General features: G+C 51.2%; 1 protein-coding gene across 1 annotated transcript in view; it reads left to right on the forward strand.

Moving 5' to 3' along the window:
- SND1 (staphylococcal nuclease and tudor domain containing 1) overlaps nucleotides 1–15,983 on the forward strand; it is a 440,010-nt gene that overhangs the window by 408,153 nt on the left and 15,874 nt on the right. The window contains exon 17 of the mRNA XM_003261285.3: nucleotides 13,766–13,954. Within this exon, the coding sequence (XP_003261333.1) occupies nucleotides 13,766–13,954 (189 nt within the window). The remainder of the gene's footprint in view (nucleotides 1–13,765; nucleotides 13,955–15,983) is intronic.

Raw genomic sequence — 15,983 nt, forward strand, 5'->3', positions numbered from 1 at the left:
TCAGTGGAATTCTGCTCAGCACAACAGAATTGGGAGGTGGAGCAGGGAGAATGAGGCCACGCTGGCCCCACTGGGGGGCCACAAGACAGCTACTTCATGCCTGAGAACAGGGCAGAATCAGGCTGGGCAAATAGGGCTGAGGGACTACCCGCTGCATCCTATGACCTTGTTAATTATATTTGGGACATTGGTTTGAAGTGGAGAGAGAACAATAATTGAAATTAATGAAACCCTGGCTCCTGTCAAGCAGATGGGCAGACTCACATCAACACCCATGCTGCTGACCCATCCTACAGATTGTTCTTTCCCATCACCAATATTTCTCCGTATCTCACCTCTGATCTCATTGCAGTGGCTTTGAGAACTTTTAGGAGCTGATCACAAGGCCCAAAAGAACATCAAGAGCCCCTGTCCTGGGCAGTGGGTAAAGTGGAAGAAGGAGTGTGGTCCCCTTGTGGAGAAGCTATGGGGTCAGGATGCCCGGGCTAGGCAAGGACCACTGGGTCCCACAGCAGAATGAGGAAGGCCGGAGGCAGCACTGCTCATTGTGACCTATACGTATCTAGGTCACAAACTGCAGCCCTGCACTAGGAGTTTGAGAGGGCTCCGGCACATTAGAGCTCCACTCTGAGGGTGTAAGCCATGCCATATTTTAATTGTCATTAGCAATAAAAAATTAGCAGTGAGGAAACCCAACCTCCACACAGAAGAGGGCATGGGCCAGGGTCATTAACCAGGCTGATCCAGCCTCTGACATGCTGCATTTATCCTTATTTCACATGTATGTGTTCAAACCTTATAATTGGTAGCTTTTACTCACAAGCTTTTCGTTGCATTACTGAGAGGCTGGAGCAATCCTGGGCCCCCTAGGTCATACCGAGCAAGAATCCAGTTGTCCTATGCATAGGAGGGTGAATGCAGAATAGCCCTCTAGCACTGGCACTGCAGGAGCTCAGAGACCAGGCTCAGGGGCTCAGCATCATCTCAAAGGCATCTTCACTTTCCTTGCTGGGTTATAATAGGTTTGAAACAGTTTGGGAACATGCACAGTCCCCCACAGTGTCCAGATCTTCTCTCTACTGTGCCTAAAGGCAGCTCCTTAGTGGGGTGAGAGGAGAAGCTTGGACTTTTTATTCTGTGTCCGATCTAGAGTGTAGGTTAACGGGGCTGCTGCCTGCCTGCAATGGTGCTTTTGTGTGCATCAGAAAAAGTTGCCCTCTCTGGGCCATTGTACTCAGCATATACTATGCATGGCTTGGTGAGGAAAGCAGGCCTGTGCCAGGCTTTCTGCTTGGCACATGGAGGCAGGGTAGATTTAAGGACAGAGGCATAGGACTGCCTCAGAGGGGATGGTACCTTCAAGCCAGCCTAATGATAAAGGAGGCATGAGGACAAAAGGAAAGAGAAGGGGCAAGGGAGTCCCTTCCTTTCACCCTCTGGTGCTTTCAGCTGTGCCTTTCATGCAGTTAATCAAACATTAGTCAGGGGGGGATGGGCATGTGTTTGGTTGAAATTGTTTGGTGTTTCTTATATTCAGTTTTATGAAACAAGTAAATTGCCTGATCCCTAGCTGAGAGTATAGAATTATCTCTGTTCAATTATCTGTTCAAACAGACTTTTCTCTCTGGTGCCTTCTTCTGGCCTGCAGGAGGGATTGGCGTCTGTGTCCATTTTGCCAAGAAATCAGATGGTAAAAGAGAAGGTGCTCCACGTCCCCTTCCCAGCCCGACATTGGACACTGCTGTCTTGTCCTGGCAGCTTTTGGCCTCCACGCCCACAGCCCAGTTTTGAGAACTCTGAAGGGATTGAGCTAGGGGTTGGCATCCCAATCTAAGCCCCGGATTCCTTCAAACCCAACAGCAACTGCCTTTCCTCAAAGGTTTCCTTGTTCCAGAGGGCTGGAGACCAGCACCTGGCAGGTGACTTGTAGCTTCCAGCCGTCTCAGCCCATGTACTTAGATGCTTCCTGAGGTGACTGTGGCCTGACCAGCACCAACTAATCCCTTGCTTGGAGGGCTTCACACTAGACAGTGGTCTGGGCTCCGGGGGTCCGGGCTTCATGGCATCTGTGGCCTCACCCCAGCTCCCACCTCTGCTCAACATCGTTAGCTCATGCCCTGTCCTCACAGCTCTTCCTAGGCTCTCTCATGTCCACTTTTGCTCTTCACCCCTTCCTTCCTGAGGGATGGGTGGTGAGGAGGTGGTAGATGTGTGGGAGACCGGAGGGAGGCACACGCGGCTGCTGCCTGCACTCTTGCCTGGATAAACAGAGGAGGCCATCCTGACTCCAGTTATAGTCAGTACAGGCAAAGCCAAGTGCAAAACAGCCCCTTCTGTTCATGGCGTCTGGGCTGTGCTGCCTCTGAGTCACCACTGCTGGCCTCACTGACTGAAGCCGGTTTCTGCCCCTCTGGGCTCCCACAAGCATGCTTGTTGTGGCAGGGGCAGCTGAGGGATGGTCCTCTCACCTTAGAGGAGTTCTCGAAATAGGCCTTCTCCAGTCAGTTTGGTGCCATGCATGTACCCAAAGGTAGTATTCTGTCCAGGGACTTTCCTTCTCCCACGTCACTGCTGGCGATCTGGAGAAGCTAGAATCTTTTGCCTTTCCTCATCTAGTTATTGAATGCCTACCAGGTGCCGTTAATAAATGCCCATTGTAATACTGTCATGGTGATATGAACAAAATGCTGTGAGAACAAGCCCTACCCAGATGAGTAATGGAGTGGTTCAAATAAAATCAGATCTATGCAGAATCCAAGGGGTAAGTTGGGTAGGAGTTTACAGGTGAAGTCATAGGACGGAACATTCCAGCCAAAATGAATAGCATGTGCAAAGGCCTGGAACCATGCAACTTGTCTGTGGAGCTGGGAGTTGTGTGGCCTGACTAAAGCAAAATAATGAAGGCCACAATGGCAGGACTTGAGAGCAGGAAGAGCCCAGCTCTGAGGCGCTTATGCTGTGCTGTACTGAGGAATTCCAACATTAGTGGAGAACAAGGAAAGGATTTCAGCAGAAGCGTGAAGTGATAAGATTGGGACATTTTTTTATTTTTTAAGTAACATTTATTGAGCACTTACTATTCGCCAGACTCTCCTTAAGTGTTTAACTTGAATCAGTTCAATTCCTCTTCACTGAAGCCCTTTGAGGTAGGTAGCATTCATTATTATACCCATTTGACCACAAGGTAAACCTAGACCCAGAGAGGTTAAAAAAAAAACCCACTCTAGATTAAGTCAGTAAGTAGTAGAGCAAGCCCAGAAGGAGGTGGTCTGGCCCTAGAGCCTGCATCTGACAGTGGTTGCTGCACTGCCTGTGATGAGCCACACCCTCCAGCATCATGGAGGGGTCCTTAGAGACAAGTCTGGTACAGGGACAGCAGTGGGGGACCTGTTACTCAAAGCTGGACATGGCAATAAGGATAAAAAAGAGGGGAAGAATCCAAGAGCCATTTCTGAGGTAGAATCAGTGTGTACTGGTGCGGACCTACCTATGGAGCCCAGGGGTGATTCCTGTGCTACTCATGTTGCAGCCTGGGATGAGAAATGGAGGTGGAAGAACAGGTTTCATAGTGAAGGTGACAGATTCAGGATGGGACTCATTACATTGGAGATTCGCCTGGTGGAGCTGAATTCTGAAGTGAGCGCTGCACTAGAGGTGAAAGTTGAGTTCTGTAATTCAGAGAGCGGTGGGATGCAGGGACTGTCTATGGCTTAAAATAGCCCCTGGGGAACATTCATATTGAAGGGCCATGTTGTTGGGGAAGAATTCACAATTGCTAATAAGAAAGCAGGGAGAAAAAGCCAAGATTGGGAAACACAGGCCTAAAAAAAGAAAGTTTCAAAAAGGAAAGGGGGTGCTTGACTTTTACAGATATTTAAAAGGTCAAAAATGATGAAATCTCAGAAGAAATTATTTAAATGTCAATTAACAGGTCTTTGAAGTAATAGTGGCATTGGAGTACTGACTGGTAGCCAGCTGCATTGGCTACAGAAGTGAAAAGGGGCTTGCAATGTGCAGAGTACTCTCTGGGTAAAGAGAAAGAGGTAGACTTGATGGGATGTGAGTCAAAGCAAGACTTGCTAAGATGGGCAAGATGTTTGCAGGTGAAGAGTTAGATGCTGGTGAAAAAGGAAATCAGGAAGGTGATGACAGAAAGAGGTAACTGATGGAAATGGGTGCCTGAGGAAGCAGAAGAGGTTGTGATCTAGAGCCAAGTTCATTTCTTTTTCTGCAAGATGGATGGAAGGGAATGAAGTAATCATGGATGCTAAATGCTTCTTAACAGCAAAGTGTGGGTCTCCATGGGAAACCCACAGTTGTTCAGGTATAGGAGCCATCCACTCTCTCCTTTGGGTGCCCTGAGTCATCAAGGGGAATGTGCATCCCCCTGCTGTCTTTCTCTAGTCTCCATTTCTTAATTATTTTGCCCCCAATGCCCTCGTCTCCCTTATTTAAGCCAGCCTTACCAGAAGCAGCCTCCAGTGCACCTTCTCCCGCCTCACCCTCCCCGCAACTTCACCATGACCTGGAGGAGGCTTTAGGAGAGGGACCTGGGTCTTCAGCTTTGCGCCTACTTAGAAGCACTAGGCGCACTCAAGGTCCATAAAGCAGAGCAGACTGGCCCCATTGGGGGTCACAGGTCAGCTACTTCCTGCCTGGGAACAGGGCAGAGGTCTGCACTGTCCCACAGCAGGCCTTGAGGTCAGTTATATAGGTACAGGTACCTGCAGAGGGGAACTGACACGTGAACTTGACCTGATTGGACAACATTTGGTTACTTTCAAACCAAGTCAGAGATTTAATAACCTCATGCAGTTACTCCATAGATCATACACCGATTTTCCCCAAGAAAAGAGGCCAACTGTCTTCTCACACCCCTAGCCCCATCCCTTTAGGGCTTGGGTACAGCTCTAAAGCCATAGAGGTTCTTTGGCTGGGCCTGGGAGAACATGGGCCACTGCAGCTGACTCCATGGCCCAAACCAGTGTTCAAGATTAAGAACGGAGGCACCGAATGGAAGGCAGACTTCTCTCCTGGTTTTTTGCCTGGGACTGCCCTTCACTTCAACTGAGAACATGAGGAGGAGCTGTGCCATTCAGGCATGCCTGCTCTCAGAAGGCATTCCAGACCCTGCCTCTGGCTTGGGAGACCTTTGGGAAGATGGGTGGGGGACAGAATGAGAGCCCCCTGATTCTAGCCACATCCCTGGCACCAGCCTCAGGGAAGAGTGTTAAATCTCCCTCCAGCTTCCAGCACAGGGTTTTCCTGGGAAGATGAACAGTCTGCTTCCTTATTGCCTGCACCAAAGGAACAGATTGCATCAGTTTGTAAACTGTGTTAGCGCTCGCAAAGGCCTGGAGTCAGCAGGTTTGCATTTCCCAGCAGACCCAGATGACGCTGATGGCAGTGGCTGCTGCCTCACTGCCTCAGGCTGGACCAAAGCTGCCCCCCCAACCCCTACCATCCCACCCCTCATCCCTGAGGTAGGGAAAAGGCATTCCAGGAGGGAGAGAAAGCCACCCTGAGCTTCTAGAGCCAGCTCACCCACAGCACAGGCCTTTCCTTTTCAGGAGCCTCTTGGCCCCTCTTGCTGGTGTGCTAGCCCAGGCCTGATTTCCAGGCATTCCTAGCACTCCAGTGCCAGAAAAGAGGTTTTCTAGAATAGCAATCCACTCTGTGAGCTGCGCTCGAAAGAGTTACCTGGTCTGGAGGTGATGGGGGATTAGGAGCAGAGGCGTTGGTGGGGATCAGAACCACACTGCCCTAGTAGCACATGGAAAATCCGTGCTGCTGCCTGCCTCTAGCCAGCCCACTCCCCAGGGATGCAGATGGTAATGAGACCCAGGAGGCGTTGCATAGGCACAGCCTCTTGCCTTCCACAGCATTGCCTTATTAATTACATTGTTAATGTTCATCATCTCTGAAAGAAGTCGGTGTGGCTGTGTGTGACCAGGAGTGGAGGGGATGAGCTGGCTGTGTTAAACTGCTACTGTGTTAAGGTGAGGTGTCTCTTCAAGTTCACAGCTCTGGCTGTGGCAGCATGCTACAGCCTTCATGCAGCATCAGTAATGGTGGAAAACCCAGCCTTGGGCAAGGCTACCACTGCATGGCAGGAAAGGACCCAAGCTACACGCTGGTTACTCCAGAACACTACTCACATTCTTGAAAAGAGCTGCAGCTAGGATGAGTGGGTTGGGAGGAGGCAGGAGTACCTTGGGCTCAGAGTCATTATTCAGTTCCCCTCTCTCCATTTCCCGCGCCCCCCTGCAAGTTCTCCTACAGGACTTGATCGTTAGCAAATGGAGGCTTCCCTGCTTGCCCTTCTCTCCCGTGGAACTGTTGCTTTTCATTTCTCCTGTTGGCTTGCAAGCACAGCTGTCAGCTTTGCTACCCCCATCCTCTGACCTCAGAGAATGCAGAGCAGAGAGAACCTTAGAAACTTTGTTCAACTGTCATTTCGCAGATGGTGAAACTAAGCCCAAAGAGAGGTGCTGTGTGCCCAGCCCATAAGAGGCAGGATTGGCACCTGGATCACAGTTCTAGCCCAGGGCCTTTCTCCGCTCCTCAGCTCCTTCTCCCCATCCAGGCCGCTTGCTGTGCTCGTTGCTGGTTGCTTTGGGAATATTAAAAACAGGAATATGGCCAGACAGCATGTGGAAAGGATGGAGACTTCTGCCTCTAAAGCCTGTCCGTGGGGACTCTGATGTCACCTTCCCACAGGTAGCCCTGAGCACCCCCACCCTGCTACCTGGAAGAACTTATAGCCAGCACCCCACTTTGTGCAGTGACTCTTCCTTCCCAGATGCCTCAGGGCAGTGGCGCCCTGTGCTGGGCTCTTTTCTACCTGGGATCTGCCTGTCCTGCCTGAGGCAGCCCACCTTCCTTGGTACGGGAGCATCCTCCACAACTGTTTTCAGGCAACCTGCAGCCTCACGACCCGGGGCTCTGAGGTTGGCTGAGGCTCAGTAATTTTCTCTGCTGCCTCAGGCATTGTGCACCGCAGTAATGCCTGTGCACTTGGGGAAGACAGTACCTCTTCTCCATCCTCCCGGAAAGTAAAAAGGGAAAGACTTGTATGTGTGTGGGGTCTCCCCTGTCCTCCCCCCATTGCTAGTAAATCCCCTATGTGAACTCTCTCCTTTGGGTGCCTTGAGTCATCAAGGGGAATGTGCATCCCCCTGCTGTCTTTCTCTAGTCTCCATTTCTTAATTATTTTGCCCCCGGTGCCCTCGTCTCCCTTATTTAAGCCAGCCTTACCAGAAGCAGTCTCCAGTGCACCTTCTCCTGCCTCACCCTCCCCGCAACTTCACCATGACCTGGAGGAGGCTTTAGGAGAGGGACCTGGGTCTTCAGCTTTGCGCCTACTTAGAAGCACTAGGCATCCAGCTTGGCTGCAGGCTCCAGGAGAGTTAAGGACAGACACAGCTAAGTCAACCCCCAGGGCAGTCAGAATTTCCTCCGTGGTTTGAAAGCTGAGTTCTTAAATAATCTCCCCTACACTTACCACATGCGTGCACACACTCACTCTCTCCCTCCCCCCACCCCAAACCCTTCTTTCTTTAGGAAAGATTTCAGAATCTGAAGTCTAATTGCAGAGGGCTAGAAGAAGTCGAGGATGTTGACATTTCTAAAGCCACCATCCATTGCCTGGCTTTCACTTCTCTTCCTTTCTCCAGACCCCTCAGCCCTGCATTGTACCCCAGGCCAAGAATATGCCTCACTGACTAGAGAAGAAGGACTTGGTCCCCACTGCCTGTTTGACTGAAGTAGTTTCTGTTTTAAGGAGCTGACAGAATCCAGACAATGGGGAGAAGAGAAACAGTTTGGGGTGGGAACAGGGACCAAGTGTATATTTCTGGAGCCCAGGGCACTGAGACTGCTCAGAAACGGGCCACAGGAAATGAAACAAGTTCCTGGCCACCCCCTTCCTCCCTGTTTGATTTCAGCCACGGAGCTGGGGGCTGCTCCATGCTCTTCTTTTCTCCTCCCCCTTCTCCCCTTCCTCATCCCTGGGAAGGGTGAGACCACAGCTCGGCTGGGTGATCACTGAGGTGTGTGTGTTGCCTGGGCATGGGGAGCTCTTCCTCGGTAATTAGGAGACATGCAAATTAACAGCCTGTGCCGTTTGTATTAATTTGGTAAATAAGCCAGAACAATTTCATTAGTGGCACATTAATGTGCTTGGGAGCAGGAGGACGTGTCCCACTGTGAGGCAGCAGGGCCCACTGGCTGCCCTGGCCCACAGTCAGGCCAGGTCCAGCGTCGAGCTGCTCTCCTGTAGGGCATGGCTGGCTGGCAGCACCCACCGCTTTGGCTCGGTGATGGGGAAGGACCTCCACTGAAGAGAAGGGGATCTGTCTGTGCAGGTAGTACAGGGGCAGTCATACACTTGAGCTCATCCTATCAATCCCACTTGCCTTACCTTCACTCTGTATTTTATGGGAGGATTCCCCGGGTGTAAGAAACCCAAAGCTTTCAGAGTCAGGGAGAATAAAGGAGCTCATTAAGCAGGGATTGGCCGTTTCTGATGAGAAGACCCTTGTACACAGCTCAGCAAAGCAGGACAGCTGCTGAATGTAACCATCCCACCAGGGCATCACTGGCATTTGTTGAAGGGAAGAGGAAGCAGTTTTGTTACCTCATTCAGTGCACAGGACCCCTTCTCATTTTACCATTAAGGAACCAGTCTAAGAGAGGTCAAGTGAATTACCCAAAAATTCACAGCTAGGACTAGAAGTTGATATCTGACTCCAGAATCCATGCTCTTTCTGCCACCTCATGCCCCAGTCAGTGTGCTCAGCTCTGGAGAAATTTCACAGTCTGGAATAAGCTTCATTCCCCATGGAGCTGACAGTCTACTTGGAGAATGAAGAAATTTAGAAATGAAATAACTGCCCCTACCAGGAAGTAAATAATTTATGATGATCATGTTGGAGCATTTATATGCCAAGCACTTTTCTAAGTGCTTAACATATTTATATTAGTTCATTTAATCATAACAAATCCTTGAGGTAGATGCTGTTGCAATCCCAGTTTTACAGTAAATAGAGGCACAGAGAACTTAAGTGGCACCCCAGAATTCATGCAGGTCTAGGTTGTCTGGAGCCAGAGTCCACACTCATAACCTCCATGCTGTACACTGCCCCACAAATGCCAAAGGGAGGGTGAGCCCATAGGCATTCAGAGGGTGATTCATGGTAGGCCAGGGATCAAGGAAGCGTTCCCAGAGAAAGTGGCATTGAAGCGGGCAAAGGCGCAGTCCAGGTATTCAGCAACCTCAAAATCCCCACCCACTCTGCCAGCATCAAGAGCAGAGAGCAAGAGATGCTGGCAGACCAGCAGGGCTGCAAGTGAGGCAGACTGCAATGGCTGTCGACATCTGAAGGTCACACTGACCTTCAAGCCTCTAGGCTTTTCGCTTCTTAACCAGTTACCACCAAGCCCCTTCCTCAGTGTGGCACCACCTGCCCCTTCTTACAGTCTCTCAGGAGGTACTCCCCTCCCCCAGAACCATGTGTCTTCCTAGGTCTCAGCTTCAGCGTGGGCACCAAATAGAGGGGAATCAAGAGGAGAGCCCTCATCTGTCCCTCGCCAACGCTGCTTGTGTACATGCACACACATACTCTGGTGCCCTCAAGGCCATATCCACCCACATGTGTGCACGCCAGTGCGTGCTCTCATACGAAGCCTGCTCCCAGCCTTCTAGCAGCCTGTGGTAGTCACCTAAGTCACCTAAGGCCTAAAGTCACCTGCCATTATAGGAGGCCTCCTGTGGAAGCTATTGAGTCCAGAGCTCTTCCTGAAACACTCCAAGATGCCCAAGAGATGAGTGGCTATGTTATAGCAGTTTGCAAATTACACAACACTCCACCAGTAGGATCTCATTTAATGCTTGCAGTAGCCAGTTGGACAAGAAGAAATTTCTTGTCTATTTACAGGAATGAGCCTCCCCTAACGTGTCTTCTGTTTGAGGCAACTTGTGGGACATGTCTCTTTATAGTCTCTAGCTTGAGGCAACTTGTGGGAATTAACTCTGTGTCTATACAGTATACAGTCAATCTTCATTATTCACCAGTTACATATTTGCAAATTCACCAAAATCTATTTTTGTAACCCCAAAATCAATACTCATGGTACTTTTGCAGTTATTTGTGGATATGCACAGAGTGACAAAGAATTGAGTCACTTGGCGGGGCACATTTCCATCTTAGGTGGAACAGGGTAGAACAAGACAACACTCTGCCTTCTTGTTTCAGCTCTGATGATATAAACAAGTGTCCTTCTCACAATCTATTTAGCGTCATGTTGTTGCATTTTTCGTGCTTTTTGTTGGTGGTTTCACAGTTTTAAATGGCCCTCAGCATAGAGCTGAAGTGCTGTCTAGTGTTCCTGAGTGCAGAAATACTGGGATGTGCCTTATGGAGAAGATACGTGTGTTAGATAAGCTTCATTCAGGCATGAGTCATTGTGCTGTTGGTCGTGAGTTCAATGTTAACGAGCCAGCAACACATATTAGACAAGGTGTCTTTAAACAGAAACATAGAACAAGGTTATTTATTGATTTGATGAAAATATTGTGACCAGAGGCTCACAGGAACCCAAACCTGCATTTCCCCTAGGAGCAGTGGTTCAATATTTGCAAATTCTCTCTATAGAACAAAATTACCATAAATAACAAAATTGAACTGTATGTATATATCTCTGCATGTGTGTATCTTTTAATTAAGAGAAAATGTCAGAGAAATTTGAATCTTTGAGTCGAACAAAGAAATAATACTTGTACGTAGACCCACATAATGTTACAGTTAAGTCATAACTTCCTGGCAGTCAATATAAAAGAGAAACATCAAAGGATGATCACACACATACAACCTGCTTAAACCTCTGCTTGCAACCTCCATAATTCTCCCAGAGTTAGAGAAGAGTCACACCGAATTCCACAGCCTCGTCCAGGCCGAGGTTTGTGGAGAAGGATAGACACCACGTGGGGTTTGGCTAGAGAGGAGCCAGCCCACCTTCCCCGAGTGCCTTTGTTTGATTGAGAAATTACTGTGGCTGTGGCAGCTGTAATAAAAGGGAACAGAGCCCCATGGGTGACAGCTTTATCGCCATTTACAACCCAAGATGGATTCAGTTGCAGCACTGTGCCTAAGGCCAGAGATTTCTTTCCTCTGCGGCTGGCTGGGCCCAGGGACTTGTCAAGCCCAAGTTAGCCTACTGATTGCAGGCGACAGGCTGGTTAAGTGGGAAGTTGGTGCTCACCTGCGCAGGACAGCCTGGCTGCACCCTGCAGTGTTGGCCTCAGGTGTGGCTGCTCATTGCTGGGTTCCTTCTCATGTAAGCCCTGGAGAAAGGCGAGCATGTGGACTGCAGCCTCAGAGAGCGAGGTGTGAATGTGGGGTTTGCCACGTGGGTTGGGGTCTGAGGATGGGCACCTCACAGGATAGACAGCAACTGTGCGTGCCTGGTTGCCTCTGCAGCCTATCTCTGACGTTCTTATACCAACCCCAGCAACCCAGTGCCAAGAGCCACACTGGCCCACCACAAGCTGTCTAGTGGCCTGCCAGGCCTGGAGAGAGGCCTTGTGTCCAAGCAGGGCAGACGTCCTTGATTTTAGGGAAAGGACACTTGGCTACTAAAATTGTGGAAGACGAGATGTCAGGGAGTGCGGAAACTGATGTGGGCCTGGGCTCAGTGTTGGCTGGGAACTGTACCAGCCTCATTTGCTTTTGGCCAGACATGTGTCCAGAAGCCCCTAAACACAAGGCAACCTCTCTGTTCTCCCTTCAGCTTCCCCAGAATTCCTCTAGGACCTGCTGCTTCTTGACCTTAGCATGTTTGATAAAGCTTGGCAAGTTAAGATGAACAAGAGACAGTCTTCTCATGTATCATTTTGCCCCTCACAGGTCTTGTCCACCCCTACCACACTACCCCCGCCACCTCCCCCAGCCCCTGCAGGCATGACAGCCTGTTCCCCATTCCTGGCCTCCCCCTGGAGGAGGCGCTCAGTCTTCCAGTGGCTGAGCTTCTCCTTTGTTCCAGCGCCCTGGGCATTTGCAAGGTGGATCCAAGGTGTTGAAACCTGAGCAACCTCAGATTTTGCCCACCTGCTCTTCTCCCCTACAAGAGTAGGTCCTTCAGTAGGTTAGTTGCCAAAATTAGAGACAGGAGAAACCAGTTTTAACACCCACAGACACTGTACTCTGTCGTGAATTCAGGCACTGGGTCAGCCCAGCCCAGAATTGGGGCCAGCACTTTCACCCAGGCTCTACTAGCGAGCTGCATGGTCCCATGGTCCTGGATGGTGGAGGGGGCAGAGGTGTGGCAGTGGAAGGAAGGGCTGCTCCTGAAACAGAAGGCTATGGAAAGGGAGTATTAGGGAGGGAGAGGGTCTTTTCTGCCAGGAGGCAGTGTAGAGAAGGCATTGGGGAAACCTGGATTCTGCTGTCAGCTCTGCCCCTTAATAGCTACACTTCTCCAATGCCACCTACAGAGTCAACATGGACTGGACCTATATGTTCTCCATTATCTCTTTTTCGTTAATAACTCTAATAGACTCCACACGTCCCCTTCTATACCACACTCCAACTTCAGTCATCATTGAACCTGCATTTCCTCTTGAAGGATTAAATGTGGGCCTCAAGGACGCAGAGGGTATTCAAGAATGGGAGGAAGTGAGAGTCCTGCCTCCCGGGCCCTGCCTGTTTTCCTCCCCGCTACCTTCTCTCTGCACACCCAGACCACCTCCATATCCTTCTGGGGAGGCATGTCACCCAGTATCCCTCATCCCTTCTAACCTTCTGTCACTAGCTCCAGCTCAGACCACGAGAATTCCCAGGTATTTAGACATTCATTTTATTGCCTAATCGAGCTTGAAGGCATTTAAATTAATACAAGTTTTTATATTTGGCAGCAAAGACATTTATAGGCCCCTTTAGCAGGGAAAGAAAGAGGTCAGGAGAGAATCAAAGAAGGAATTTATCCTGGGCCGTGGCCTTCATGATGTGGGAGCAGATCAGCTACCACAAGGGCCATGATCCTGAGGCTGCCCTTTTAGAAAAGTAGTCAGTGCTAGGTCTGGGATCCTGGGTCCTCGGGATGAGACAGTCAGTGGAGGAGGCCTTGAGGCCCGTGGAGATTCCTTGAGGGCTCTGGGGTTCAGCCACAGCCCACACCCTTCTGGCCACTCCTTCTGCGGGATTGTCACTCACTGCCCTTGCACTGATGCATTTCCTGCCCACATCTTTCTGCCTCTCCTGTCCTCTCCCCATCTCCTCTCCTGCTTTTCATGCAGCCACTTTAATTACCTTCATTAGACATGAATTCGTTCAGCTCTACCAGGAAAAGCAGCCTCCCTCTCCCCAGGGATTGCCTCGCTCCATAAGGACCTGCCTGTCTTCTAGCACAGAGCTGGGGTGGGTGCTGAAGAGTGGGAGGCACCAAGACCTCTGCCTGCTTCTTCACTTGCTCCTGACCTTCAGCTGCGCGTTCTGTCTGTCTCTCTCAGGTTAAGGAGAATCCCGTTTGCCCCGGTAGCTTTCTGCCACAAGGAGGGGAAGGGGCACTGAGAAGAGAGGCGAGTTTTGGGGTGTGTCTGTTCCTGTGAGAGGCTGAAATTGAAGGGTTTTAGGGGTTCCCAGAGGTTGGCAGCGGCTGCCAAGGCCTGTGAGCCCAAGGCTTCGGCACTGCTGTCCTCCCCACAGGCACAGCCCCTGCACACTCAGGCCTGGCCCCCGCAGGCTTAACGCCTGTCTGTCTGTCCCAGGTGGAGGTGGAGGTGGAGAGCATGGACAAGGCCGGCAACTTTATCGGCTGGCTGCACATCGATGGTGCCAACCTGTCTGTCCTGCTGGTGGAGCACGCGCTCTCCAAGGTCCACTTCACCGCCGAACGCAGCTCCTACTACAAGTCCCTGCTGTCTGCCGAGGAGGCCGCCAAGCAGAAGAAAGAGAAGGTACGCGTGGCAGCCCAGCTGTGCTCTCCCTGCCCTCCCGTCCTCCTCACACGCTAATGCTGCTGCCTCCGGAGAACAGGAGGAAGTCATTCTCTCATCCCCACACTGAGTAGCCCAGGAAGGTGTTGGTCTCAGACCCCACACCAAGGCCACACACAGGCGAGGAGAGGCTGCCAGCTGAGGTGTCGTCAGCCACAGCCTGTTGCAGACCTGAGGTGGGCCTGGGCTGCCAGCCCGGAATGTCATCAGTGATCCCAGGCCTGCTCAGGTGGGCCTGAAGCAGAAAGCTGTCTAGAGTTGTCTAGGTGACCGTGGAGCCATGGGACAAAATGCCTGAGGCACCCCTCCCTCCCCAGCCCTGACCCTTCTCTGTCAGTGCCCTCAGAGGGACTGGGCGGCCCAAGCCCACATCTGAATTTCCTTCACATTGCCCTGTGGGGAAACAACCCCAGGAGAGGCCTCTAGCTGTTAGATCAAGAGATTTACAGCCCATCAGTCTCTGTGGGCACCGCATTGAAGAGACAAGGGTGATGGGGTGGAAAGTGGCTTTTGGAAACCAATTGACAATTGAGGAACCCAGTGGTTTGGAGGTGGGAGCCAGGCTCACTCAGCCTGTTGCTTTTGACTTATAGCCCGGCCCTGATAATGGGGATAAATCAGCCAGCCACCAATTTGTCAGGGCTCCTCTGAGCTTGAGGAGGATTCGTGGGACAGCCGTGCTGAGCCATAAATTTGTTCCAGGAATAAATGCTTCCTTCCCCATGGGGCAGCCATCTGGCTCAAAACTCACTTCCCAGAGCCAAGGTGTCCGGACACCTGCCAAAAAGAGTCAGGGGCTTTGAGGCCCCAGAAGCACCACATTCTTCACCAGCCCCAAGCAGCTGCCTCCTCTTTCAGGGCTTCTCTTCTCCCCTCGGGACTGTCCTCCTGGGTCTCTCTCTATCTATCCTTCCCATCCCCTGGGGATTGGGGCAGGCAACCAGCCCCTTGATGGTAGAGGAGAGGAGGTGGAAAGACTCCAGGGAAAGGTGGAGCTCCACAAAGCTAGCACAGATGAAAGGGACGGTCAGTGCCCTGGAGGAGGCAGCCACCATGAGACCTCAGAGGAGATTCCCACCTCCTGCTCACATCAAGCCTCCTCCTCCCAGAATGAGGGGGAAGCAGGCAGCCTCAGCTCCTACAGGAAAGGAGTCACACGGCTTCTTCCTGGATTTCCTGCTTGTGACAGCTGAACTTAAGACTGCCACCCCCATGTCCTCTGCCTGCTGCAGGGAGAGGGGGGAGAGGCGGCGCTGGGGCCTCCTGTTTAAAGGTTGGCACTTTCACAGAAGAGTTAGCAGCTGGGGGTAGAGCGGCAAGCCCCAGAGTCTAAGGCCCAGAGGCCAAAAGTGTCTTCGTCCTTGCCCTGCTTCCTGGCTTCTCAGCAGTGAACCTGGAAGCCACCTTTTCAGAGCTGGGCGATCCTCTACCCTCTAAGAGTAGAGACTCTAGAAGAACCCAGGGGAGCACAGGGAGGGGACTCTGGCCTGAGATGGAAGGGTGGGTTCCCTGCCAGGGGCTGTGCTGAACTCAGCATCGTTATTTACTGCACAGTGGGTTTGTCTGAAAGAGCCCAAGTCACCATTTTGCTGGTACCAGTTGATGATGCCGAGGAGTAATTACCAGTGATTAATTACTTACACGGCCTGCGTGTTTTTATTCCAGTCCAATTAAAATGCAGTGCACAACTCTCAGTGCTAGGGCCTGCCGCCTCCTGGGTCCCTCTCCTGCAAATCCCGGTCTGCTTGTCAGGGATCCTGAGGAATGGAGACTGGCTTTCCCCCTCCTAGAGGGGCTGTTTCCCGGGAGCAGCACTAGCAGAGCTTTGTAGCAGCTCTCAGAGTTGGCTGGACCCTGATAAGAGCATCTGGTGGCTGGCTGGGGGACAGTAACCTGAGTATCTGGGGTGTACCCAGCCTTGTCCCACTTGACCCCACAAGGGCTGCCTTACCTGTCAAGAGACAGTGGTTACAAGATCCTGTTGGCATCA

This window comes from Nomascus leucogenys, chromosome 13 (genome assembly GCF_006542625.1).
Source record: "Nomascus leucogenys isolate Asia chromosome 13, Asia_NLE_v1, whole genome shotgun sequence".
NCBI classification, from domain to species: domain Eukaryota; kingdom Metazoa; phylum Chordata; class Mammalia; order Primates; family Hylobatidae; genus Nomascus; species Nomascus leucogenys.